The sequence below is a fragment of the Zalophus californianus genome, chromosome 2 (genome assembly GCF_009762305.2).
Source record: "Zalophus californianus isolate mZalCal1 chromosome 2, mZalCal1.pri.v2, whole genome shotgun sequence".
NCBI lineage: Eukaryota > Metazoa > Chordata > Mammalia > Carnivora > Otariidae > Zalophus > Zalophus californianus.
In genome coordinates this window covers 168,233,661-168,260,386 of record NC_045596.1, presented here as the reverse complement: position 1 = coordinate 168,260,386, position 26,726 = coordinate 168,233,661, and the positions used below count along the sequence as shown (strand labels likewise).

General features: G+C 38.3%; 2 protein-coding genes across 7 annotated transcripts in view; one reads left to right on the top strand and one right to left on the bottom strand.

Annotated features, from left to right (window-relative positions):
- The window catches only part of NSD3 (nuclear receptor binding SET domain protein 3), a 119,899-nt gene extending 95,037 nt beyond the window's left edge, over positions 1 to 24,862 (bottom strand). For 3 of the 5 annotated variants that reach the window (XM_027600355.2, XM_027600357.2, XM_027600358.2), the window contains exon 1: positions 23,955 to 24,424. The gene's annotated coding sequence lies outside the window, so the exon portion shown is untranslated. Of the gene's footprint in view, positions 1 to 23,954; positions 24,425 to 24,772 lie in introns of those variants that run through there. The other 2 variants (XM_027600356.2, XM_027600359.2) reach the window with 2 other exon arrangements.
- Positions 24,108 to 25,746, top strand: LOC113925755. 2 transcript variants are annotated; one of them, XM_027600361.2, is made up of 2 exons: positions 24,108 to 24,736; positions 24,839 to 25,746. In XM_027600361.2, exon 1 carries the CDS (start codon positions 24,134 to 24,136, stop codon positions 24,620 to 24,622), a length of 489 nt encoding a protein of 162 aa, XP_027456162.1. In that variant the 5' UTR covers positions 24,108 to 24,133; the 3' UTR covers positions 24,623 to 24,736; positions 24,839 to 25,746. The 2 variants fall into 2 exon arrangements, with proteins under 2 accessions (XP_027456162.1, XP_027456161.2); XM_027600360.2 differs by having other exon boundaries at positions 24,606 to 24,736.
- Positions 25,747 to 26,726: the final 980 nt, after the last annotated feature.

The following is a 26,726-nucleotide window of genomic DNA, read 5'->3' as shown; positions in this document are numbered from 1 at the left end:
CTCTCTCAAATAAATAAAATCTTTAAAAAAAAAGTCAAGGGTGAGGGTGGAAGTTATGGAAAAAAAAAAAAAGAAAAAATCAACCATTTGGTTCTAAGAACTTGACCACACCTCTACAGCACCAAAAAGGAAATGAACAACAATGTTTACCTATTATTCACTAAAAGCAGCCAGAATTGATAGCATCTAATCTAGCTGTTATAGACAAAAAACAATAACCGAATCTGGTACAGTGCCTATACAACTCAATGTCAATCTTTCAAACAAAATGGATCCTGCTTGAAAATTTCTAGCAAGGAAATACAAATAAAATTATAAATGGAAGTGGTTGTTCCATTTGTCTTTAGATGATTTTATCCTTTAAGGGAACAAAAACTGTATCAGATTATAAGATTTACTCTTTTATCCACAAACAAAATAAAGTACTTTTACTAGTACCCAAGTGTTAAATAGTTGATGGGCATGGCCAACCACAGCTGTAACCACAGTGGTACAGCAGCACATTATTTCCCACTGAAATCTGGGCATTTTCTCTTGAACAATTTGTTAAATTCCCATGGTAATGCAAATGCTTGGACTTCTGAGACTTTGAGGCCATTATATAATGATACTAAGTACTTCACAAATTTTTAGTTTCCCTATGACATTTTTAATGAAATTTGAAGATATCAAAATTATGAGGTTTGGGGCACCTGGGTGGCTCAGATGGTTAAGCGTCTGCCTTCGGCTCAGGTCATGATCCCAGGTCCCGGGATCAAGCCCCTCATCAGGCTCCCTGCTCTGCAGGAAGCCTGCTTCCCCCTCTCTCCTGCTCCCCCTGCTTGTGTTCTCTCTCTGGCTGTCTCTCTCTCTCTGTCAAATAAATAAAAATCTTAAAAAAAAAATTATGAGGTTTGAAGACTTCTGGTCAAACTTCTGAAGCATTTACCACCATTCTGGTTGAGGCTAACTCTGTGAAGTTTTAATGCTATGACTTAGGGGAAAACATCTTTTCTGAACTATTTTTCAGTCATTATACTAATAAAGCATCAATTCTCCAAATGACACAAAAGCTTACAACATTTTAGTATGTTAAATAAATGTTCTATATTAGTAAACCTTATCTGGGTATCTTGACTTAAAGGTACTTTCCGAGGTAGCCTTTTAAAAAGAACTCTCAGCTGCTGACTAATTTCTGGGCTAAACTGGAAAATCTGCTTGTGTTAAAAAATAATTCAGGAAAGAATGTATCCCCTTTATATTTTCATATGATTTTACTCACTTATCCACAAAAATATAAAACAAATTGTGTCATTTATATACAATTACAGACAATAGCCAAATCATAGTCTCACTCCATATCAAATAAACTCAAGAGGTATCAACAGAAGAACAAAACCCTTACAGAATTTGCTACATGACATTTACTCATTACCAACTAAGCAAAAGCATAACACTAGCCACATTCTTCAATAATGGAGAAGTAAAATATGAATTTAATGCTTAAACAATAAAAACAAAACATACTGATTAAGATTTTCTCCTTTCTCCCCACTACGGTACAGTATTTTTGTCCTACTTTCTTAGACAGTATTATTCCTACAGAATGCCCTGCTAATCTATCAATTTTACTCAATTCAAACAGAATGCCGTCATGAAAGGCTACATACTGTACGATTCCATTTGTATGAAATGTCCAGAATAGGCAAACACATAGCGATAGAAGATTAGTGGTTGCCAGGGACTGGAAGGAGGGAGAAACGGAGGCTGACTGCTAATGGGTATGGGACCTCTTTCTGAGGTGATGAAAATGTTCTGGAATTAGTGGTAATGGCTGCACAACCTTGTGGATATACTAAAAACCACAGAACTGTATACTTTAAAAGGGAGAATTGTATGGTATGTGAATATCTTGGGAAAAAATGCTCTAAAAGCAATCAAGAAAGCATTTGTGTATGTTTCCCAACAATAAAGTCTACAATAACCATTCAAAGAATGACTGATTCGTACACACATTAAATGTGCTTAAAATAAGAAGCTTTACATTTATTAAGCTACAGTAATTAAAAGTTGAGGTACTGGCAAAGGCACAGACAGTGAAACAGTAAGATCCTAGACACAGATCCAAGCCTACATGGGAATTTGGCATGTAACAGAAGCAGCACTACAAACTGGTGAGGAAAGACAGAAGATTCAAAGAATGGTATGGATAACTGCTTATCCATGTAGGAAAAAAATTAGACCCTCACCATATAGGATACCAACTCCAGATGGGCTAGAGATCAAATATAAAAAGCAAAACTTAAAAACTTTTATGAAAAAACAAAAGCACAGGAGATCTTTATGAACTTACAGTGGAAGGACTTCTTAAATGATACATAGAGTATAAAAGTGATTAATAAAATCAGCAGTTTTAATTAAAAAAAAAAAAAAAACTGTATGCCAAAGTTACAACACAAGTGAAAAGACAAGCCCCCAGACTGGGAGAAGATAATCTCAATGCATAAAACAAAGCTGGATTCACCCTCAAACTTTCTTCCAATTCTAATTCTTGCTATGTTCACTGCCTCTGCCTTATCATTTATCGTCTGGCATCAACTTCCAAATTGTTCTTCCTGCCTTCCAAGCTGTCCACCTCCAATCTACTCTGTATAGCACTGATAGTACTTCAAAACAAAAGCAAAAAACCCCTATAATAACCTCTTATGGCTCTCCAAGCCTTAGGATAAAATCCAAAGAGCAGAAGACCTTTCTTGATTTGTCCACTGCCCAGCCTCCTCTTCTGCTGCCACAGCTTTCCCACCCTGCTCTCTACCATTCTAGCATCTCCTCTCTCATCAACGACTCATACTTTAAGATTCTATTCAGATGTGTTAAGATAACTCAAAGAAGCTCTTCCGGACCACCTCTTACACATCACACACACTCTGAAGCCAGGTCAAGTACCCTCTTCTGCTGGCATAGCATCCTGCCTATGCTTTACCACAGCACTTAATACACTGTAAAGAGCTATCTTAACCTAAAGGAAGTGCGTGCGTGCGTACATCTGTGAAACTCTGGACACCAGCTGCTGTCTGTTACTGGTCCTCTGTGGGCTGAGACAATGTTGGGCCCAGGTTCATACCAGCTCCTCCTTCCTTCCATTCTGGTACGACTGCAGTGGGAAGGAGAACAAAAGTTCCGGCCAGGCTGTCCCCACCCCAACCTATACAGGCTTCCCTAACAAAAACAAACAAACAAAAACAAACCCACAAGTATTTATTGAGCATCTACTATTTACTAGACACTAGGCTAAGCACTGAAGTTATGGGGATGAAAATTCAGACATGGCTCCTGCAACTGTACGGTTTACATTATTACTGGAGAGAGAAAAGCAGTAAAGGGCAAGTGCTAGAGATGAGGCTCAGAAATTGCTCCTGGTTAAGATTCATTTATTCATTTCATATCAAGTACTCATATTATGTTTAGTCTTGAGTACTAGAGATAAAAGATGAGCAAATCAGAGTCCCTGATGACAGAAAGGGACAAACGCCTGGATGGCAAAAGAAAACATCCAGGGTTAAGAAGCTGTGGGATGTGGGGACTGACAGAGGATACTGGGGACCTCAGACATTTCCAGGCTTGGAAAAACAAGAAAGTCCTAACCTGTGGAAAGTGAGGGAAGTGCCTGTGCAAAAACCTACATTAACCATTACCTAAATGGGTTTCAGCTAAGAACTTTCTTGGCTTCTTGGGGCACCTGGCTGGCTCAGTTGGTGGAGCATGGGACTCTTGATCTTGGGGTTGGGTTCAAACCCAACATTGGGCACAGAGCTTACTTAAAAAAAAAAAAATTTTTTTTTTTTTTTTCAGGGAACCTGGATGGCTCAGTAGGTTAAGCATCTGCCTTTGGCTTAGCTCATGATTCCAGGGTCCTGGGATCAAGCCCCACAGTGAGATCCCTGCTTAGCAGGGAGTCTGTTTCTCCCTCTTCCTCTGCCCCTCTGCCTGAGTGGCTCACTCTCTCTCTCTCCCTCTCTCAAATAAATAAATAAAAACTTAAAAAAAAAAGAAAGAAAAAATAACTTTCTTGGCTTTTTAATATCACAGGTTCCAAATATCTAGACTATTAGAAGGGCCTTTCTTGATATGTTGCAAAACTAAATTATAAGCATTTAATGAAAGCACACTATTCATGGAAATAAAATTCATGGAAATAAAAACAACTCAGATGCCAGACAATATGAAAAGACTGGAAGTTTACGTTAAGGATGTGGGACTACTTCATCTCTGAATCCCCAGGCCAACTACTGTGCCTGACACATTATCAATAAACAAATCAATTGTAAACAAAAGGGAGCATACAGTAAGGGGCCATAGGATTGGCTTAACAATGTAAATATTTCAGTAAGAGTTATAACCATTAACTAGTTTTACTGAAATGCCACAGGCTATTTGTTAGCAGCATGCACTTAGAACTGACTGTACAGATTTGTTTTTTCCATTCTTAAGAAAGGTCATGAATAAAGCTAGAAAGTATCTGCACTGTGATTGTATGTCCAACACAAAACCAAACTAGCAGTAGGTAATCAGGTCACTAAGAGGAAAACACAACAAAAAAAATTTGCCCCAATTATTTTTAAACTTTTTCCAAAAGTTATTATGTAAGATTATATCAAGTAATCTTTTCATTAGAAATTGGAGAAGATAGTTTTTTTAAAGATTTTATCTATTTATTTGGGGGGGGAGGATCAGAGGGAGAGGGACAAGCAGACTCCATGCTGAGCACGGAGCCTGATGTGGGGCTCAATCCCATGACTCCGAGATCACACCGTGAGCCAAAACCAAGAGCTGGATGTTTGACTGAGCCACCCAGGCACCCCCAGAGTAGAAGACACCTTATTAAGTGCTGGAAATAGAGAGCATAAACACATCACACAAAATAGTCACTGACAGACAAGAGATTTTTCTCCCAGGAAACTAAACATTTACATAACCACATTTAATATGAACCTTACTACCATGACTCTAATAATTCTATAGGCATATATAAAATATTAACATATTAAGGTCTATATTTATCAAAACAGTAGATATATAATGAAATGAATCTCTTCTGTCTTTTGCTTTAATGTATAAAAACTGCAGTCATGGGACACATGGGTGGCTCAGTCCATTGAGAGTCCGACCGACTCTTGATTTAGGCTCAGGTCATGATCTCAGGGTGGTGAGGCTGAGCTCCGTGTGGGGCTCCACACTCACTGTGTAGTCTGCTTGAGATTCTCTCTCTCTCTCTCTCTCTCTCCCTCTGTCCCTCCCCCAGCTTGCTCTCTCTCTAAAATAAATACATAAATCTTAAAAAAACAAACAAAAAACAACCCTGCAATCACTACTAATATCAAGAGAAACTGTCACAATATTATCATCATTGAGCATAACACATGATAAGAACCTGGAACTCTAATAAAATGACTTTCCTTTTTTCAAATCATTTATAGGTGAATACAAAACCCGCACTAAACACGAAATCAATTTATATTAGAATGCCAAGCTATATTTGAGGTGTCTTTGAGTAACTTTAGCATCCAGAGAATTGACAAATGTGTTCAGATATCTGAAATTCTTATTTATCTTTCATTTCCAATGCAAAGGGTAGCAGTGCCATCTTTAATCGTGGAAAAACCAACCAACCATCAAAACCAAACTAAGTTGACCCTTGAACAACATGGAGGTTAGGGGCTAGCACCCAGTGTAGTCAAAAATCTGCAGATAACTTTTGACTCCCCCAAAATTTAATTACTAATAGCCTCCTGTTGACCTTACTGATAACATAGTCAATTAATACATACGTTGTATGTTACACATATTACATACTGTATTCTTATAATAAAGTAGGCTAGAGAAAAGAAAATATTAAGAAAACCACAAGGAAGAGAAAATACGTTTACAGTACTGCACTGTATTTATAAAAAAAAATCTGTATGCAAGTGAACCTGCACAGTTCAAACCCTGGTGTTCAATGGTCAACTGTACTTCAATTCTAGAAAAGGTACGAGGTACTTTTATGTTTTGTTCATTGCTGTACCCTATCCCTTGGTACAGTAAGGGAATGAGAAAGGCTGCTAAGTGAATACAGAGATGGCAGAAAAGACTAAAGGAAATTATAACTGCGGTTTTACTAAATATTCATTAACAACCAAGTAATGACAGAAGAAAATACGTTTGGTTATCAAAATACAGTCAAAAGCATAGCCCCAAATCACAGCATCAGTGTTTACTGTAACAGGACTTCAACTTCTGGGGTGCCTGGGTTGCTCAGTCGTTAAGCGTCTGCCTCTGGCTCAGGTCAGGATCCAAGGGTCCTGGGATGGAGCCCCGCGTCGGGCTCCCTGCTCAGCGGGAAGCCTGATTCTCCCTCTCCCACTCCCCCTGCTTGTGTTCCCTCTCTGGCTGTCTCTTTCTGTCAATTAAATAAGATCTTTAAAAAACAAAAAAAAACATGACTTCAACTTCATAATCTAAAATTATGCAGGGGCGCCTGGGTGGCTCAGTTGTTAAGCATCTGCCTTCGGCTCAGGTCATGATCCCCGGGTCCTGGGATCGAGCCCCACATCAGGCTCCCTGCTCTGTGGGAAGCCTGCTTCTCCCTCTCCCTCTGCCCCTGCTTGTGTTCCCTCTCTCACTGTGTCTCTCCCTGTCAAATAAATAAATAAAATCTTAAAAAAATAAAATAAAATAATGCAGGTAATTTCAGTATGTAACCTTCTTTGGAAACCTCATCAAACTGCTGTGTTACGCTAACCTCTAAAATTACTAACATTTCTCAAGAGCCAAATATGACTTACCAAATCAAATCTGGTCTTTTGTATCTAGATTTTACGTAACTCACAGATCAAGAAGTGATCCAAAATTTAAATACATGACTGAGAACTAGACTAAGAAGGCAATACATTTATCAATGAGATCACACTCTGAAATGGGGTTTTCCAACCTCAGCACTACTAACACTTTGGGCCAGATAATTTATTGTGGGGGGCTGTCATGTCCATTTTAAGATGTATAGTGGCATCCTGGCCTCTACCGACTAGATGACAGTAGTACCACCTGCCAGTACTAACAATCAAAAATGTCTCCAGACATCGCCAAATGTCCCCTTGGAGGGCAAAACTGCCCCAGGGCTGAGAACCATTGCCCTAAAATGATGTTCATTAAAATGTAAATGCTTACTATCTCTGAATGGAATTATGGATGAGTTCTTTCCTTTTTTTGCTTTACCTTTTGCTTCTCTGTAGATTCTAAACTGAGCATATAAAAATTTTAATACGTTTTTCAAAAGAAAAAATACAATTCACTAATTATAAACCAAGGAAATATTCATATTTACTCAGCTTGTACCCAATTTTTTAATGACTAATGGGCACAGATGTTTTCCCAAATATGAAATATTTGGAGTATTTGGATGTAAGTATTCAAAATGTTAAACAAAAAGACTGCAACTCAATAGACCCAGATTTTTATCTATATAAGACTCTCTTGAAATTTCAAATGAATACCCTAAAGATACTTTAAGTAAAACAGTATCATTTACTGAGCACTTATGTCTTGTTCCAAGTGCTTTACAAGAATTACGACATTTAGCCCTCAGAAAAATTCTGTAAAGTGAATATTAGCATCTCCATTTTACAGATGAGGAAATTGAAAAACTGGTTAGGTGGCTTGTCCAAGGTCACACAGGGATAGAGCCAGGAGTCAAACTGAGACAGTCTTACTTGTGACCTGCACTGTTTATCACATGCTATACTGTCATTGACCATTAAACCACTTTTCTGTCATGTCTGTATTGCTTCAGAAAGGCAATGTTTACTTCTTCAGTAAACACTGTTAACTATTACTATAGTTAACAAAGACAGTATCTTCAACTTGCATAGAGAATGTGATAGAATAATGCCCCCCTACCATATGCCCACATCCTAACCCCCAGAACTTGTAAATATGTTACCTTATTGTGGTAAAGGGGACTTTGCAGATGTAATTAAGGATCTTACAATGGAGAGAATATCCTGGATTATCCAGGTGGGGCCAATGTAATCACAAGGATCCTTATAAGTGAAAAAGGGAGAGAGAAGAGTCAGAGATCTGAAGACACCATACTTCTGGCTTTGAAAACAGAGGAGGGGGACCATAACCCAAGGAATGCAGGCAGCCTCTAGAAGCTGAAAAAGGCAAGAAAACAGATTCTTCCCTAGAGCCTCCAGAAGGAATGCAACCCTACCGATATCTTGATTTTAGCCCCGTGAGACTTCTGACATCCAGAGCTGCGAGATAGTAAATCTGTTGTTTTAAATTTTGTTGTGTTTAAGCCACTAGGTTTGACATCATTTGTTACAGAGGCAACAGGAAACTGAAAGCATTTCCAAACACTCACTTTGTTGTCCTTAGTTCCACTAACATCCCTATAAAGCATATAAAAGGGAGAGGGGAAATTACCATAGATTCGTTAACCTAAGATTTGGGGAACTTGAAATAGAAATATCACTTTAAAAAGTCTTACCTATCACAACATAAATCCTCCTATTTATAGACATAAATATACTAATGTGACCTACAATTTATCCCTGGTCAGCCAGAAAAAGCCATTAGCTTTTAATTGCTGGTAGGGTGTTGCTGCCACCTTTAACACATGCAGAAGAAAAGGAAATTATTTCTTCCCATTTTGTTGGCACAGTCACTGCTGCTTTCTATGCTTGGGAGTTTACTTTCATTCTTGTCATAGATGTGATACAAATAATGAAAGGGCAGTAAAGCCATTCCCATACACGACACAATGTTATGGGTCCTTTTATTACTAAAATACATTTTTTTAAAGATTTTATTTACTTATTTGAGAGAGCTCTCGAGTGAGCGCATACAAGTGGGGGGATGAGGGGGGCGGAGGGAGAGGGAGAAGCATACTCCCCGCTGAGCAGGGTGCCTGCTCACATGGGACTATAATATCCCAGGACCCTGAGATCATGACCTGAGCCGAAGACAGACACTTAACTGACTGAGCCACCCAGGTACCCCTAAAATACTGTTTTTAAGATTTTCAATTTCTGGTAACTACAATCACTGGGCCATACTGGATTTTGTGAACAATTTTCACAAAAATATGTGGGGGGGGTGGAGAAAATGTGCAGTAGTAAAGACAGCACTATGGTAAGAGCCATTAAAAAAAAATCTGTTAATTTAAACATAGGATAGCCAATTAAAAAAGAAAAGCCTCGCATAGCCATTCAAAAAAACTGTATTACGGGCGCCTGGGTGGCTCAGTTGGTTAAGCAACTGCCTTCGGCTCAGGTCATGATCCTGGAGTCCCAGGATCGAGTCCCACATCGGCCTCCCCGCTCAGCGGGGAGTCTGCTTCTCCCTCTGACCCTCCCCCTCTCAGGTGCGCACTCTCTCTCAAATAAATAAAATCTTTAAAAAAAAAAAAACTGTATTACACCAGTATTTTTCTAATGAATAACCTCTAAGTGAAACTGTATTTTGTTAAGGCAAATAACAATAAGTTCCCTAAATAAAAAGGCTTTCATTTACATCTTCAAATCAAATCCTTGATTTGTAGGATCAAGCCCTACATGGGGCTCTCCTCAGTTTTTTTTTTAAACTTTTACATTTTCTTAAATAGTTTTAAGAAACCATTTAAGAAAACGTACACATATAAGTAAAAATAGAATCCTTCCCATACTTCCCATGTTGGCATTTAAAAATTAGAAATTAAATCACCTAATTTACCGTAAGAGAATATTTGATTTCCAACTACTTTTTTTTTTTTTAAGATTTTATTTATTTGAGAGACAAAGTGAGCAAGAGAGAGAACACAAGCAGGGGGAATGGCAGAGGCAGAGGGAGAAGCAGACTCTCTACTGAGGAGGGAGCCTGATGCACGGCTCAATCCCAGGACCCCGGGATCATGACCTGAGTTGAAGGCAGACACTTAACCAACCGCGCCACCCAGGTGCTCCAACTACTTGCAGATAAATTATCAGCCAACTACTGTTTATATCAAAGTGCCTATGTCTGCTACACAGCAATGTTTGTTCATAGATCCTAAGTCAAAACAACACATAGGAAAATCAGGAGTAGGCAATTCTGCTGGAATGGTTCTCCTACCATTCCAACCAATGGTATACAAAATGACTTTGAGTAAACCCCTTAATCTCTAAGAGGTTAGGAAATGAGGCTCAATACTCAAAAACTGACCATGGAAATATTTTCTCACTTTTCCCCTCTATTTTGTCAACTTTCTGATGCTTTATGTGGATGGGATTTATTTAGTACATATATGTATGTCTGGACTAAAGTTTGTTTTTAAAATAAGAGTTCCTGAAGAAACATTTCTATATAAAATCATTCTAATCACCTTAAATTACCCACACCAACATCACTAAGATAATCGAAACCTTGCCGCTTCCCACGTTTCACGTGGCATGTTATTCCAGATATATATCTTATTCCTCACAGAATCCTTTTTGTTTTGTTTGTGACATAGTTCATTACTGAACACCAACTATATGCCAGACCCTGTTCTAGGTCCTGGGAAATCAAAAGATGTAAGATTCTGGTCTCATGGAGCTTAAATAAGCAAGAAAATTTCAGATAGTGTTAAGCTACTATAAAACAGGGTAACAAGATACAATGACTGGAGGGCTAGATGGTATAAATAAGATTCACAAAATCAAAGCCAGGAACTAGTCATATATAAAGATTTGAAGAGGCCAAGTGAAGAGGTGATCATTAGGCATATCTTATTTCCTTTCAATGTCTGTTTTAGAGGCTTCTGAGATATGGCTATAGTAAAAAGATTTAAATAATAGTTTAGTCAAGTATTTATGAAAAATTTAAGCTTTAAGTATTATTTAACTGTAATATTACAGAATACTACTGAAATGAAATTATTCTGCTGGTCAGCAGTGTACAGTTGCTTAACTGTATTAATTAAAAGAATTTTTAAAAATAGCTTTCAAGGGCGCCTGGGTGGCTCAGTTGGTTAAGCGACTGCCTTCGGCTCAGGTCATGATCCTGGAGTCCCGGGATCGAGTCCCACATCGGGCTCCCTGCTCAGCGGGGGGTCTGCTTCTCCCTCTGACCCTACCCCCTCTTGGGCTCTCTCTCTCACTCTCTCTCTCTCTCTCAAATAAATAAAAACTTAAAAAAAAAACTTGTATTTAAAAAAAAATAGCTTTCGAATAGCTATTTACTAAGTTGTTTTCTCTGACTAGATTTATTCACTAAGACGGTATTTTGGAAAAATGAGATTTTAAAACCCAACCCCACAAAAACACACAAATACAGTAATCATAAGAGCAAAGAATGTGAAAAAATAAAAGAATGTGAAAAAATATGTCCACTTCTACTTCTTTCCTTTATTAAGAGTATCCAGGAATGGGGAGCCTGGGTGGCTCAGTCAGTCAGGCATCTGCCTCTGGCTCAGGTCGTGATCTCAGGGTCCTGGGATCAAGCCCTACATGGGGCTCCCCTCAGCAGGGAGTCTGTTTGGGAGAGGGGGAGCTCTGCTCCCCCGCCCCAGCTCAGGCGCATGTTGGGGCGTGCTCTCTCTCAAAAAAAAAAAAAAAAAAAAAAGAGTATCCTAGGGATGCCTGGGTGGCTCACTCAGTTAAGCACTGACTCTTGATTTCAACTCAGGTCATGATCTCAGGGTCATGAGATCCAGCTACATGTTGGGTTCCATGCTCAGCAGGGAGTCTACTTGAGATTCTCTCCCCCACTCTCACTCTCTCTCTGTCTCTAAAATAAAAAAATAAATCTTAAGAAAAAAGAATATCTAAATCTGTGCTGGCCAAATGGGACTAATTTTAAATAAATTAAAATTAAATAAAATTAAAAATTTAGTGCTCAGGTACACTAGCCACATTCCAAGTGTTCAGTATCTGTATGTGGCTAGCCACTAGCCAGCCACATTTCCATCATTGCAAAAACTTCTATTAGATAGTGCTGATGTAAATTATTTTTCAAATTTGAACAAAAACATTCCAAAAGAGCTTATAAAAAGGTTTACCATAAACTTTTTAAAGGAATGGGTGAATAGTACTGTGAAGCCAGAAAGAAGTCACAGAAGAGGAGGTTCGGGACTCAGATAAATCTGAGGATAAGCAAAAATGTACTCTGCCATTGGTCTTTCAGTAATGAGACTTGAATTTTAGTTCTGATTCTACCTTCAATTTGGCGGCATGAATTCTGAAGGGATATATAACATCTTTAGGCTTCTGTGTATAGCTCATAATGGAGGTTAAATCAGGCAATCCAGAACTGAAATGACCCCAAACAATGGGAAACGGCCATGATTCCTCCTAGTTATCAATAAATGTATGGTTTGGATTTTCATTCTGACAAGAATATATACGGTTTAAAAAAAATTAACTTTAAGGTCTTACCTTACATGTTAACATTACATAAAGATGTTACTTGTTTTATTTATTTTTTTAAAGACTTTATTTATTTGAGAGAGAGAATGAGAGATAGAGCATGAGAGGGGGGAGGGTCAGAGGGAGAAGCAGACTCCCTGCTGAGCAGGGAGCCTGATGCAGGAGTCGATTCTGGGGCTCCAGGATCATGACCTGAGCCGAAGGCAGTCGCTTAACCAACTGAGCCACCCAGGCGCCCTGTTTTATTTTTTTAAGTAGGCTCCACATCCAGCACAGAGTCCAATGCAGGGCTTGAACTCACAACCCTAGAGATTAACACTGGAGGTGAGACCAAGGGTTGGATGCTTAACTGACTGAGCCACCCAGTGTTCCCCCGCCTTTTTATTTTTTTTAAATATTTTATTTATTTGACAGAGAGAGAGGGAGAGAGCACAAGCAGGGGGAGCAGCAGAGGGAGAGGGAGAGGGAGAAGCAGGCTCCCCGCTGAGCAGGGAGCCTGATGTGGGGCTTGATCCCAGGACCTGGGATCATGACCTGAGCCAAAAGCAGATGCTTAACCAACTGAGCAACCCAGGTGCCCCCCGCCTTCTTTTTTAAAGAAGATTTTGTTTTTAAATAATCGCTACACCCAACGTGGGGCTCAAACTCATGACCCCGAGATCAAGAGTTGCATGCTCTTCCAACTGAGCCAGCTGGCACCCCTAGATGTTCGTTATTTTAAAGAGCAAAAATTATATGAAATTCACAACCAATATCTATTTATGTAAATAAATAAAATTGTAGAGGGTAAGATCAGCACAACAACTATATTTCTTTCTACAAAATTCTCTAAGTAATCAAGGTGTTAGACAAGTGGCACATTTTCTTCTAATTTTTATTTTTAATTTTTCTGAGTCTACACTAATAAAAGAGCAACACTATTTTTAAAAGCCTATCTGTACTACCCCACAATCTGTTTAACTCTAGTGTTGTTGCCCCAAATATTTTCTGAAATTTTCACTTAAAAATTTTCCATGAAAACCATGTGGATGACAGTTAAGGATATTAAAATATCCTGTATTAGGAAATGACCTGCATGAAATGCACACAATGAAATAAATAATAAATAAACCACACAACCCTATGTTGTACTTCAGTGAACTAGAAATTGTGTCACTAAATACAATTACACAAATTTCATTTGACTATGATTTCTCTGTTATAGAATATTTTAGGTTGCTTTGTAGTTCTTATTTTTTCCTGACTAGACCACAGTACTACTGAACTGCCTTGTACCAATACAAAACTTACTAGTAATACACCCTGTTTCCCTTATCTATTTGGTTTAACCTCAACTGTCTTCACTTTGTTCTTGACCACACCCAGCAACAACAGACACCGTATTACCACTTGAAGAAAATTTAAATTATTTTTCAATCCCTTACATCAAGAGTACTGGTTCACACTTAAAATTACTACAAACTAACTCTTATCAGTCATCTTGTTCCATTCACTATGAAATTTAGTAAACTAACAAGTTGATCCACATATCTTCCTACCTCTTTCACCAACAAACTTTTAAGTTATAGTACAGTGGTTTCTGAGATTAGTTCTTAAAATGGTGCAAATGTTCAAATTTGACTTTCTTTTACCTTATATTCTCCATTCCCCACAGCAAGGCAAAAAAGAGAATGCATCGCAGAAATGATATGTAGTTTTTAAAATACTAAGTAATTTATTACAATATCTAAAATCATAATTTACTGAGTTTATCTTTCCTCTAAAGACCAGTTTTTGGTTCATCAGGTTTTTCACTTTAGTATTTTAGGATCAACTGTACTCAACATTTCATCTTGAAAATAAGCAATAAAAGTTAGAACATAAGGCACTTCATACCATATACTCAAATTTTACACTGTCACCTATTTGCTTAATCAGAACACTAAGCGTTGGTGAAGCTATAGCCATCGTGCTATTGTAATAACAGCAACTGTGGAAGTAAATTTGGACTGGAAAGTTAACTTCATGTTCGTACTCGTACTGGCACGAATCCTTACAACTGGGAAACACTCATATAACCCATGCAAAGATTCTGTTCAAGCATTAGTTACTGTTCAACTTTTAACTTCTATGAAAGCGAATGTAGGCCAACTGAGTTCATTTCTTCATCCATTAAACATGGGACTAATGGCGAGTTCATTTTGCAAATGTTATTTTTCTTATATTAAAAAAAGTAATTAATTATTAGCTATATGCCTGGTACAGTTCCAGGTACACTCTAACAATTCTACTTTGGATCCCTGTAACTCCAAAAAGCAGTCATTTTCATCTCCAGAGATGACAACATTGAGCCTTTGTTGTTAGGGTGGGAACAGGTCTCCTTGATTCTTGCCCCACACTCACTGCCCACTGAGTTGGGAAAAAAAGATGTTTTGTTAAATGGCTTAAAGCAAACAGAATGACCAGAATGACAGAACAACTTGCAGGATGAAGGTCAGTTAGAGCAAAGCAAATCTCTCAATAAGAAGGGGAAAAAAAAAAAAAAACTTTCTATAGGATAAACAAGTTTGTTACCGTTAATTACAGAGATATAGCACACTTTCTACAGACATTTTCTAAAATAAAATGTTTCTAAATAAAATATGAATGAAAAGAAACATTTTAAACCACATACAACTTCTTTCAATAAAGGCATCTTGACTGGACAGGACAATGATTTTATAATTTAAAAAAATCTGCCACATACTTTGTTTCTTAAACTTTAAGAAACTTTGCATGTCAGGTTTTTTTTTTTTTTTAAAGATTTTATTTATTTATTTGAGAGAGAGAGAATGAGAGATAGAAAGCACAAGAGGGAAGAGGGTCAGAGAGAGAAGCAGACTCCCTGCTGAGCAGGGAGCCCGATGTGGGACTCGATCCTGGGACTCCAGGATCATGACCTGAGCCAAAGGCAGTTGCTTAACCAACTGAGCCACCCAGGCGCCCTGCATGTCAGGTTTTCTTAACATAGGAAATATGAGCACCTTCTTTTCATCGATGACTTTCTAAACTCACTCATAAATGGATGTAAAGTATGTATCAGTCAATTATATCTCAATAAAGCTCGAAATAAAATTTAAAAAATAAATGCTGGTGATTACAAAGAAAAACTATGTATCACACAAGCAATTGTGTTATTGTATGTTTGTACTACACTTTAAAAATAAAAAAATTTAACAAAGCTTTTCTGACATTGCTAGGAGTTTAAACTGACTCAAAATCTGCTGGAAATGTTCTAAAATTAACTGTGATAAGGGGCATCTGGGTGGTTCAGTCCACTGAGCGTCTGACTCCAGGTCCTGGATCAGGTCATGATCTCACAGTAATAAGATCAAGCCCTGTGTTGGGCTCTGTGCTCAGCGGTGAGTCGTCTTGGAGATTCTCTCCTTCTGCCCCTCCCCCGGCTCGCTCGCTCTCTCTCTCTCTCATAAATAAATCTTTAAAAAATAAAAACATTAAATTAATTGTGATGGTTGCACAATTCTACAAATATACTAAAAAACACTGCATTGTGTACTTTAAAAGGGTGAATTATATGGTATGTGAATTATTTCTCAACAAAACTTATTTAAAAAAAAAAACCTGGGATGCCTGGGTGGCTCAGTCAGTTAAGCATCAGACTCTTGGTTTCAGCTCATGTCATGATCTCAGGGTTGTGAGAGCAAGTCCATATGGGCTCTGTGCTCAGGCAGAGTCTGCTTGAGATTCTCTCCCTCTTCCCCTCCCCCCATTCTCACGCACAGAAGCGTGCACACAAACTAGTGCTTTCTCTCTCTCAAAATAAATAAAATCTTTTAAAAAACCTTTGAAATGTTCATATCTGTTAAGTAATTCTACTTCTAGGAATTTATTGTAATGAAATAATGACAGTGTTTTTTTTTCAATGTGTAAGCATGTTCATCAAATCATAATATCCAAAAATTGCAAACTGCCTAAAATACCATCAACAGAAGAATTGTGAACAGATATGGCACACCCATACAACGAAATTATATGTCAATTTAAAAAAAACAGTATCAAAAAAATTAATTTTGCAATAAAGCATGCTACAAAATAATATTAATGTATAATTCGTTTGTTAAAAAAATACATAGATGTGTAAGAAAAAACACTGGAAAGATATAGAAATGTTAATAGCTACTTCCAGTTGGCAGGCTTTCAAGTGATCTTAATCTTTTTTATATCTCACTGGTTTTCAATTTCTCTACAATAAACAATCCTTTCATAACTTAAACACAACAAATGTTATTTTTAAACTAGTAGCCACTTTGAAAAGTACAAATTTTCCATTAAAAAGTAAAAACTAAAAGGGCCATCAGCATTTCTTAGGAGTATTATATGTGTGCATGTATGTATATATGTGCAATGCTTTAATTAATACATTAACTTCAATACCTTAAAACCTAATTCTATCCCCAATAAAATAAATTCTAATGATCCATGCTTAATTTCACAGGTGATAACACAGAAACCATGAGCTGGCCAAAAGCATATTAACTCTATACACAAAGCCAAATTACCTAGTCTAGGTTTACAAAATTATATTAAATCATGTTTGCTTCCACAGCTAGGAAAACTCAACATGTATGTTCATTTCAAAATCTAAAATATTTATTATCTTTGCTAGGGGAAATATTAGCCAGAATAAAAAAGAACAGCATTCTACTGCATTAAAGAAAGGAATTCAAGGGTATGGTAAAGCACAGCAAGAAGTTTCTCGTCATAATCAATATGAAATACTATGTTCTAATGTATTTGGATCCTGCAGAAATCATAAAAGAAACAAACAGCTTAAAGTGACAAAATTACAATAACCAAATAAAGGCTTTAATTTATGTATGTAAATGGTTATAAAAATGTCTTTTTCAAATCCACACTGAATTTTATGCAAACAGACTGTATTTATCAGGTAGAAAGGAAAAAAATTCAAGTTTTTCTACTATCAAAGTCCTCAAAAACCAACATTTAAGCCTTCCGAACATGTAAGAAAACAGTCTAGTAAGACAGGGAAGCAAAATAAAGTTTCTCCACTTTCAAAAAATTTGATTCACCTAGACAAAATACAGAAAAGGTAAAAATCAAGAGGCATCAAGGATGAAGTGTCAAAATAGATTGTCACTACTGATTACTTCTCAGGTTAATACTTCTTGAATGGTTACATTAATGTGAAAGTGAGAGAGTCTACGTTTTTATAAAACAAGATACTTAAGTTAGAATATTAATATATAGGCAAATTGGATATTTTCTAAGCAAAAGTCATTGCTAGAATCTGCAGATCTAAAATCAGCAGTCATGGGGCGCCTGGGTGGCTCAGTCATTAAGCGTCTGCCTTCGGCTCAGGTCATAATCCCAGGGTCCTGGGATTGAGCCCCGCATCTGGCTCCCTGCTTTGCGGGAAGCCTGCTTCTCCCTCTGCCACTCCCCCTGCTTGTGTTCCCTCTCTCGCTGTGTCTCTCTCTGTCAAATAAATAAATAAAATCTTTAAAAAAATAAAAATAAAAATAAAAAAAATAAAATCAGCAGTCATTAAATTCTACCAAAAACTGCAACAGAGATGAACTCTGAAAAAAATTTTTGTATAAAATGGCATGATTCTTACAGAATTTAGTGTTATTTTTTGTTTCACATTCATTAATATAGTGCTAAGATTTCAAATCACTAAATGACTATACTGCTAGGAAACAGTTTTTTTTTAATTATCTAGATAACACTTTTGATAGTAACAAAAACTGGTGATTCGGTTTTTACATTTCCTGACCCTTCACGGTTATTAATTTTTCAGGTTACTTTCAGGATATCGTTACCCTGAAAGTCTGACCACCACCAAGGTAATACCAACTAAACCAATGAGGTGGTCTCTATAGCTTTCCTTAAAGGGTTTATTACCTTGGTGGTGACTACATGATGTTTACTTTCTAATTATTTGCTTATACTGTACATTTAGGTTTTATGCTTTTTTCCTTTATATGTCATGTTTCACAACTTAAAAGTTTAAAAATGTTTCTTTTTTAAGGTGTTTTTTGTGTGTGTCTTTTTAAATGTACAGTTTTCTTAAGACTCTACAGCTAAGAGATACTAGTAATACAAGGCTCAACAGATAATACTATCTTGGCTACAGCCAAAATGCCATTAGATAAAAGCAAGCCTCCATATAAGACTTCTTAATCTCAAATCAATTTGATAAACTAAGTTTTGTTTTACTCACAAAATCAGAGGAATACATACATTTCTTAAATTTAAAATATCTACTATATTTCAAGATGTACATAAATTATACCAAAATTAAAAAAGCATGTTCTATGGTAGAAAAATACTTTATTGTTAATGTTTATTAAAAGAAGGATAATGCAGGCTATGAAGAAAAAGTCAAGAAACACAAATTTTTAAAAAAGGTTTTTTTAAGTAAGCTCCACCCTTAAAGTGGGGCTCAAACTCATGACCCCAAGATCAAGAGTCACATGCTCTACTGACAGCCTGCCAGGCACCCCTGAAAAAATTCTTTTTAAGTAATCATACAGAAATCTGAAAACCTTATCCTACTTAACATGTCAATCTATTTAGCCTGAGGATTTCCTGAAATCTCAATTTTCCCATCTTTAAATTTGGGTTAAATAATTCTTGTGCTTTCCAACTTCACATTTTAAAACAAAGTCAAGTTCTTGTGTAAGAATTCAAACATCTCAGAAAATGTAGTAAGTGCAAGGTATTAGATAAATTTATTCATATATTTATATATTATATATATAGAATTCACATACTTAGAAGATATAAAATTTTTTCATTGTCCTATTCACTTTCTCAATATAGCTCTAAATATACATGGAAAAAAAGGAACCTAGTAAGAAGAGTTATCATTGTAGATCAGTCAATGATGACACAGATCCATATCTTAAAAAATTTAAAAATAAGCCAAGAATCATTTTTCAAAGAGCTTTTCAAATTCAAAATCTCATCAATGGGCAGATGTACTTTAGGAGTAACAACACATATCCGTCTAGTAAAAACTGAACATTCTCTAAATTCACAAAATTTTAATTATGCCTTTTACCTTCTTTTTATGCCACACTGTGCAGGCACAACATAATACGGAAGTGTTTGAAAGTACTTATTAAGTACTTAATAAAGTCAACAATAAAAACCAAAACCAAAAGTCTGTAAGCTTTTTAAAAATGCGTTAGGTAGTTGTAGTATAGGTAGTTGTAGTATAATCATTTTCTTAAATTTACCTTTATTAACATTTATAAAAAGATTAGCCTGCAGAAATAAAGGTCACCATTCATTTAAAAACTCAAAAGCTGGGCATGTTGTTTAATAACAAAGGAATAAATCATCTTAGTTGCTCTTTCAAAAAATAACACACTTTTTTTTAAAGTAAAACTAAAAATACCATTGCACCGAGAATCAGATTTTATAGATACCAAATTCTAAATCCTTTTCAGGCTTTTATGATTTTAATTTTTTAAGTGTCTAAAAGAGACTTTGTGTCAAAAGAACCCAATGAATAAGTATCCATGGTAACTTATTTTCTTCTTGATAGACAAAAATAATTAAAAATAATCAGTGGTGCCTGCTAAGATCTTTTAAAAGTTGTTTTCAATGAGCTATTTTTTAGGTCATTTTAAAAAACTTACCAGTGCCTCAATTTTCTTTCCAGGACCATGATAGACCTCTTATTTTTTCATTTCATTGCTATCTTATTTTATTGATAATTTTATTAAAACAGAAAAAATTCTGCCAAAACCACTTCATTACCCAAAACACAAACTTTAAGATACTTGCACAGGTTTCATTTACATGTGCAAAAATATTTTGTGCATATGCTATATGTACAATATGGTGAACAAAGTATGAAAAAAGAGAAACAAGATCCTTTGCCTCACTGCAAATTAATCCCCTTGCACTCATTATGCTAAACATGCCTAACCTTGAACGTTCCCCTCACCTTGAGCTTTTACAGAAAGCTCAAATACCTTCATAATAATGAAGTAATGTAGTGTGGTATAAAGAGACAGGTAACAGGTCTGTCACCAAAGCCTTGAACGTAACTTCCTTAGCCCTGTTTTCTCTTATAAAATAAAGTAGTTGGACTATATCGCCTCCATTTAAATAGGCTGTTGGGGACTTAATTCAAGACCTGCTATATTACTTAAAATAGCAAAAAATCTATTAACATCCTAATGTTAATCAGTATTCCAAACAACGGAATACTATGTGACCCTTAAAAAAAAAGCTGTAGATCAATATGTGCTCACTTAAAAGGATGTCCCAGGTAGCCTATTAAAGCACAAAAGCAAAATGCAGACGGTATGACCAATTTGTATGTATTTGAAGACAGATATGCATATGTATGTACAGATATTTTCTAGGAGGACTCAGAAGAAACTTCAAAATGGTTATTGGGGGAAACAGGGTGTTAACTTTTTTTTTTAACCTCTCAGTCTTTTATAATATTTGAAAAAAATAATGAACATGTTATCTTTACAAATTTTTTAAAAGAAACTGAAAGTTCTGCTGATCCAGGTTCTGTAATTAGAAAGACCTGGATTCAAATGCTGGCTTTGCTAGTTACCATCTGTGTGGTGTTGAGTTACTTAACCTCAATTTCTCCACCTGTAAAAGGGAGTTAAATAGTAGTAACCTCATACAACTGTCGGGAGGATAAAAGGAAATCATACATGTGAGACACTCAGCATAGCACACTTTAAAAGACGACAATTAGCAGCTTTGCTATGATTATTATTCAGAATCAGATTTGACAATCTACTCAGTGATCATCAGTCTCAAAGGCAACCAATTTCCTTTACCCAAAATTCAATCAATGTGTTACTATAAGAAAGAGCGTACTTTATTAAAGTTTTTTTTTTAAAAAAAGCTATCGCAGGTAGCAGGTGTGCTGATGGACACAGTAATCAGAGCAAAGTCTGGGTTTTAATTAATTATCATCTAACTAGAATAGTCTTCTTCATTATATGGATACCCATCCAAGGACCCAGAATACTCATTACAGCTAGGCAGGAGACCCTGATCTTGACCGCTGAATACACAGGAATACGCTCTTTTCTTTTCTTTTTTTTAAAGTAATTCAAGCTTCTAACACGAGTTTTTTCTCATTTTAATGAGAAAACAATTTCTCGTTTTCCTAAAAATGTGTGGCACTGATAGTTCACGTACACAATTCACCAATTAATTGTCGATAACAGATCCATTGAGAAGACATAAAAATGAAAAATCTCCATAAAAATAAATTCCAAAAAGCATATTGAATGACATTGAGTGAAACTTTTCCTCACAGAATTTTTAAAAGTTCAGACTGCTTATCATCAAACCAAAATACTCTAAGTTGTAAATCTGGCCTTTAAACTAAAAATACTCTCACAAAGTACTACTCTAACAATATTCAATTTCATTTTTCCAACACACCAAGAACACATCCTAAACTTCTTTATAACTGAAAGGATGTTGCATTTAGACAGGTTAAATCAGTATGTAGTACAACTGGTTTGAGTCCATCATAGCACAATTTTAACAGGCCTTTCTGGTATTAGACAACAGTTTCAAAATCAATATGATGAATTCAAGTTTGGATTACCCCAATTACAATTATAAAACAAAAACAAAAGGTCACACACACACACACACACACAATCTCTTTCAATATGAAAATAGGTTACACTTAACAATTTATCTACTCTAAGTTTGTCAGGACTTAAACCTTTAGAACAGTAACCATTTCAAATTACCCAAGTAGTTACATTTTGATACATTAAAGAGTTTCTGTAGCTTTCCTAAGAGTAACCTGAAGTTACAACCAAAAAAAACAAAACAAAACAAAGAAAACAAAAAACCAAAAATCTGGCACCTCATTGAGGCTCTAAGAACTGCATGCCTACTTCATAGATCATTGCACTGTGCTGAACTAGCATCTGGAGACTGTACTGAGCTAGACACAGGAAAGCAAAGGGAAGGGATGGGAGAGAGAGAGTACATTAAAAAAAAAAAAGAAAACACTTCTTAACACACCCATCACCTATAAGCATGAACTACCAGAAACACTATTTTAAAATACATATATTTCTAATTTTCCAACATTCAAAATACAGCAAGCAGATAATCTACCACAAGCAGATCTTTCTACCCCATCTCACCCCCCCACAGTGCTTTGCCAAGAGCACAAGCCCAAGAAAAATAACCAATGCAATTTCCTTGTTTACGTAAAGAATTTCAGAAAACATGCTGACTGCTTCTGAAGCTTCTAAAACAAATGAATTTTCAATATTTAAGACTTTTTATGATCACATTTAAAATATGATAGTAATGATTCCTTCAGCTAGTAAAAATATAGCTTCAACTTTATAAAAAGGGTTAATTTTACACTGCAGTTCATTAGCATGCCTTGTTTGCAACCAGAAGGAAGAGGGAAAGGGGGTGGGGGGAGCAGCAAAACACACAAGATGGAAAACATCACTACCTCCTTTGGTGGTTATGAATAATAGTAAATTACCACAAGATGTATGGGAAGAGTTCATGAATAGAAAGAAAGGGGGCTAACAATCTGAACTGGCCCCTTCCAGATTCACACTGATGCCGGAAAGAAGAATTTATTTACACTGCAGTGCCTGGCAGCAAACATGGCTGCCCCTACCCCCTTTAAATCTGAACAGTCTTCACTTCCTCAGCAAAACCATCAAATTATGGCCATGTCTCTACTGTCTTGTTACCATAACACTAACACATCTCCTCCTCCCTCAAAACAGTAAAACCCACACCTCCCCAATTCACAGCAATCACAACACCATAACCACTAGCTTCTATATTCTCTAGCCTTGAAAGAAAAGGCCCAGAATACACAGAAATACAGGAACAAAAGGCTTTCTCTTCCTTTAACAACCCCCTTCCCCTTCTTTTCCACCCACTCTGTGATGCTTGGTTGATAGTTCTCATCCTTCTCAACATTCAGTTAATTTCCTCCCCTATACCAATCCTAGGTCTTCCAGTTTCCTGAGTCTATTTCCTATCTTCCTATGCATCCTGTCTCAACAATTTCTTATCCCTTTTCCTAATCCTCTTCCTCCACTTCCATTCCCGCGTTTCTCTCTTGATGCCCATTTCTCCATCAAATTCTACCTCCTTCCCCCAGACTCTTCTAGCTTCCACACTGCACCCCCAAACCTCCCTATTTCTCAGTCCATCCAGGTCTCTAATCTTCTACAAACCTAACTCTTCTTCTCTTTCCCTGCCCCTCCCCCGTTCCATCTCTATCCCCGCCCCCATCCCACCTCTACTCCCAATTCCCAGCTCAGCGCCACTCCATCTCTTATCCCAATCCTACCTCCCCTGCCCCACCTCCCTATCTCCTCCACACCCCTCACCTGGCCCTCTGCTTTACCTTCTGGGCTCCCCCTGAACCCTTTCCGGCCACCCGCTTGTCCTCCCATCCCTGCTGGGGTCTCTCTACCCGGGTCCCATCCCTAGGTCGCCCCCTCCTCGTCGTTCCCTCCTCAGCCCTTCCTTCCAAAACACACACACGCACACGCACACACGCATTCACTTTACCTTCAGTTTGTTCCATTCTAACCCCCCGGCCGTGTCAGTACGATCACAGGAGAGACACGGAGGCCCGGAGTGGGGCTGGGGTGCGGGCAGCCGCCGGGGCTGCGGGGAGAGGAGACGGAACCGAGCTAGGCCGCATGAAATCCCCGGGCTAGATTTCCCTCGCGCCGGACGCCTCTGCCATGGCTGCCGGCACCGAGGAGGGCCGCGGCCGGGCCGGGCCGGGCGTGAAGCTGAGAGGAAGGCTGCGGGAGGTGGGGTGGGCAGGGGCGGTGGAAGGATGGGGGGTCGCCGCGCAGCCTCTGCTGCTAGAGAGAAGGCTGTGGCTGGCGGCCGGGCCGGGGCAGCAAGGTCCTCGGGGGCTCGAGTTGGCCTTCGCACGCCTCTCCGCAACGACCGGTGGACAGTCCCCTTCGGCCTCCGCCTCCGTCCTCGCCGCCGCTGCCGCCGCCGCCCGCTCCCGCCGCCGCCGCCGCCGCGCACAAAGCCCCCCCACCCGGCTCTCGGAGCGCCGCCGCCGCCGCCGCCAAATCTTCAGCCCCTCATTGGCCGCTGGCCGCGGCGCCTGCCGGGAAATGCAGTCCCGGGTTTGCGGCGCAGGGGGGCGAAAGGAGGAAGAGGGTAGTCGGCGGGGCGGAGAGGAGCGGCTGGAGAGTCTAGACAAGAAGTGAGACCGCAGGCGATAAAGGCAGAGACAGGAAGGAATGATACGAAGGAGGGTAAAAAACAACAACAACAACAACAACAACAAAAACAGAAGACAGGTTAAAGGTTGGGCCTGTGAGGTAAAATTGCGTTCGTGCGTATTCTTTGAGACTTACTCAATAACAGCACATATTAAACACCATATGGTACTCCTCAGAGTGACACTGCTGCACACTCCCTAGGCGTTAGAGATAACCTACAAACGAGTGCCGAGTTCAGATGACCGGGAAAGAAGAACAATTTGTGTGCCTCCTTGGCTGCCTTCTGTCCGACAGCTGTCAGAGTCAGAGCTTCCTATTTCACATGGGTCTGCGTCTGGAAACCGTGGCAGCAATTTCAGACCTGAGCCGTGGGGGACAGTCTCTCTTTCAGCCTCGGATGTGAGTCCTGGATGCCCCCCCCCGACCCCCGTCCCGCCCCACAATCGCAAGCCGTGGCGGCATCTCAGTCGCTGTGAGGAAGCGCTGACCTCCCTGGCAGCCACCGGGCCCCGCACGCCTTCTTCCTGCTCGCACTGCGGGCCCGGAGGCTTGTGGGTAAAGAGGAGGACGTCAGCGCCGACTGCGGCCCGGACCCCTAGGGACCCAGAGGGCTCGGTGCCCGTCACGTGCTTGGGCCCTCTGCTGCTCACTGCAGACCTTCACTTCGAGGGATGGGAGGGCATCAGTCCTCGAGAGAGCTCACGCAAGAATGAGCGGAGGAAACGGGAGTCAAAATTCTCTGTAACCCTCTAAGCCCTCCCCATGCTAGGAAATTTATGTTAAACAATAGAAGGTGTGTGACACAGTAAAGTCGTCTTGCTGGAGTGTACAAAATTTGGTGATATTTCCTGGGGCCTGGTGATGATGACTTAGAACGTTGCAGCACAGCGACTTGAACGTACAAAGGAAATATAGGCAGCAACAATCAGATGAGGAAACCGATACTCTGCGCTCTGTTCTGAGAATAATAAAGCTGTGTCACTACTAGATGTTATACTCTGCACCGACATTATAGTTCTGGATCTGTTTGGTAGGGCCACAAGAAATTTCTGATATCTTTATCTTTAAATACCATTTAAACAAGAAATTAAAGGATTCCTACAGATCAATTATTTTAATGACTACTATGTTTCAGGTTTTTAAAAAACATAACCCTTTAATTATACTATAGATGATACTGAGAATTAAGCATTCACATTACTGTTAATCATTAACTATTTTTTCTTAAAGATTTATTTATTTATTTGACAGAGAGAAAGCGAGCACCACAAGCAGAGGGAGAGGCAGAGAGAGAGGGAGAAGCAGGCCCCCTGCTGATCCTGGGATCATGACCTGAGGATCATGGGATCCTGGGATCATGGGATGATGACCTGAGCGGAAGGCAGATGCTTAAACAACTGAGCCACCCAGGCGCCCTATTCATTAACTGTTTCTAAACATATGCTTATGTAGTACCTGTTTTGCGCAGTACCAAAACTTAAAGGAATCAGTAAAAAGCACATTTTTGTTTGTTTTAAATGTCTTCTTAGAACACAGACCTCTTAAAAGGGGCCTCCTGAGCTTATTTCAGTTTGATCGTGTCTCCTGGAAAGAGGTTAAATTGGTCTTTTTAAAAAGCTACCTGTCTACCAGCATCCTTCCTCTCCATCTTCCTGTACACTTTGTTTTTTGATAAACCGTTGCCTTGACCAGACATCTGGATTTTCCCCTTGAGGAGAATCTGGTAAATTGACCTCAGGGATTTTATTTTAATCTGTTTCTAGGCTGACAAGAGTTTAAAATTAAAGTTCTGTGAAGTAAATATATAATCTCTTCCTGCAAAACTTTAGAAAATATACTGTTAATAATATTTGCTCTTGAGCCATATTTAGGGAAATGGCCATTAAAATTAATAATTTACATTTTTAGCATCTAACATCTTCTGAGGTTCATATAATGCTTTCTCTTCTCCATACAAAATGAGCAAACAGTTCATTAAGACAGCAGTCTAACACAATTCCCAGGGCCAGAGTTAAGGAGAAAGGAATTTTTTTCTCTTCCAAAGATTATATCCAAAAACTCCTTACATGATAAATCACTTAAATCCTGA

What these genes read in the sequence shown, in the direction of transcription:
- LOC113925755 (XM_027600360.2), top strand. Translation starts at nt 24,656, where the DNA reads ATGATACGAAGGAGGGTAAAAAACAACAACAACAACAACAACAACAAA. An exon ending in TTAAAGGTTGGGCCTGTGAG is followed by an intron (nt 24,737 to 24,838) that starts GTAAAATTGCGT and finishes CACACTCCCTAG; the next exon opens with GCGTTAGAGATAACCTACAA.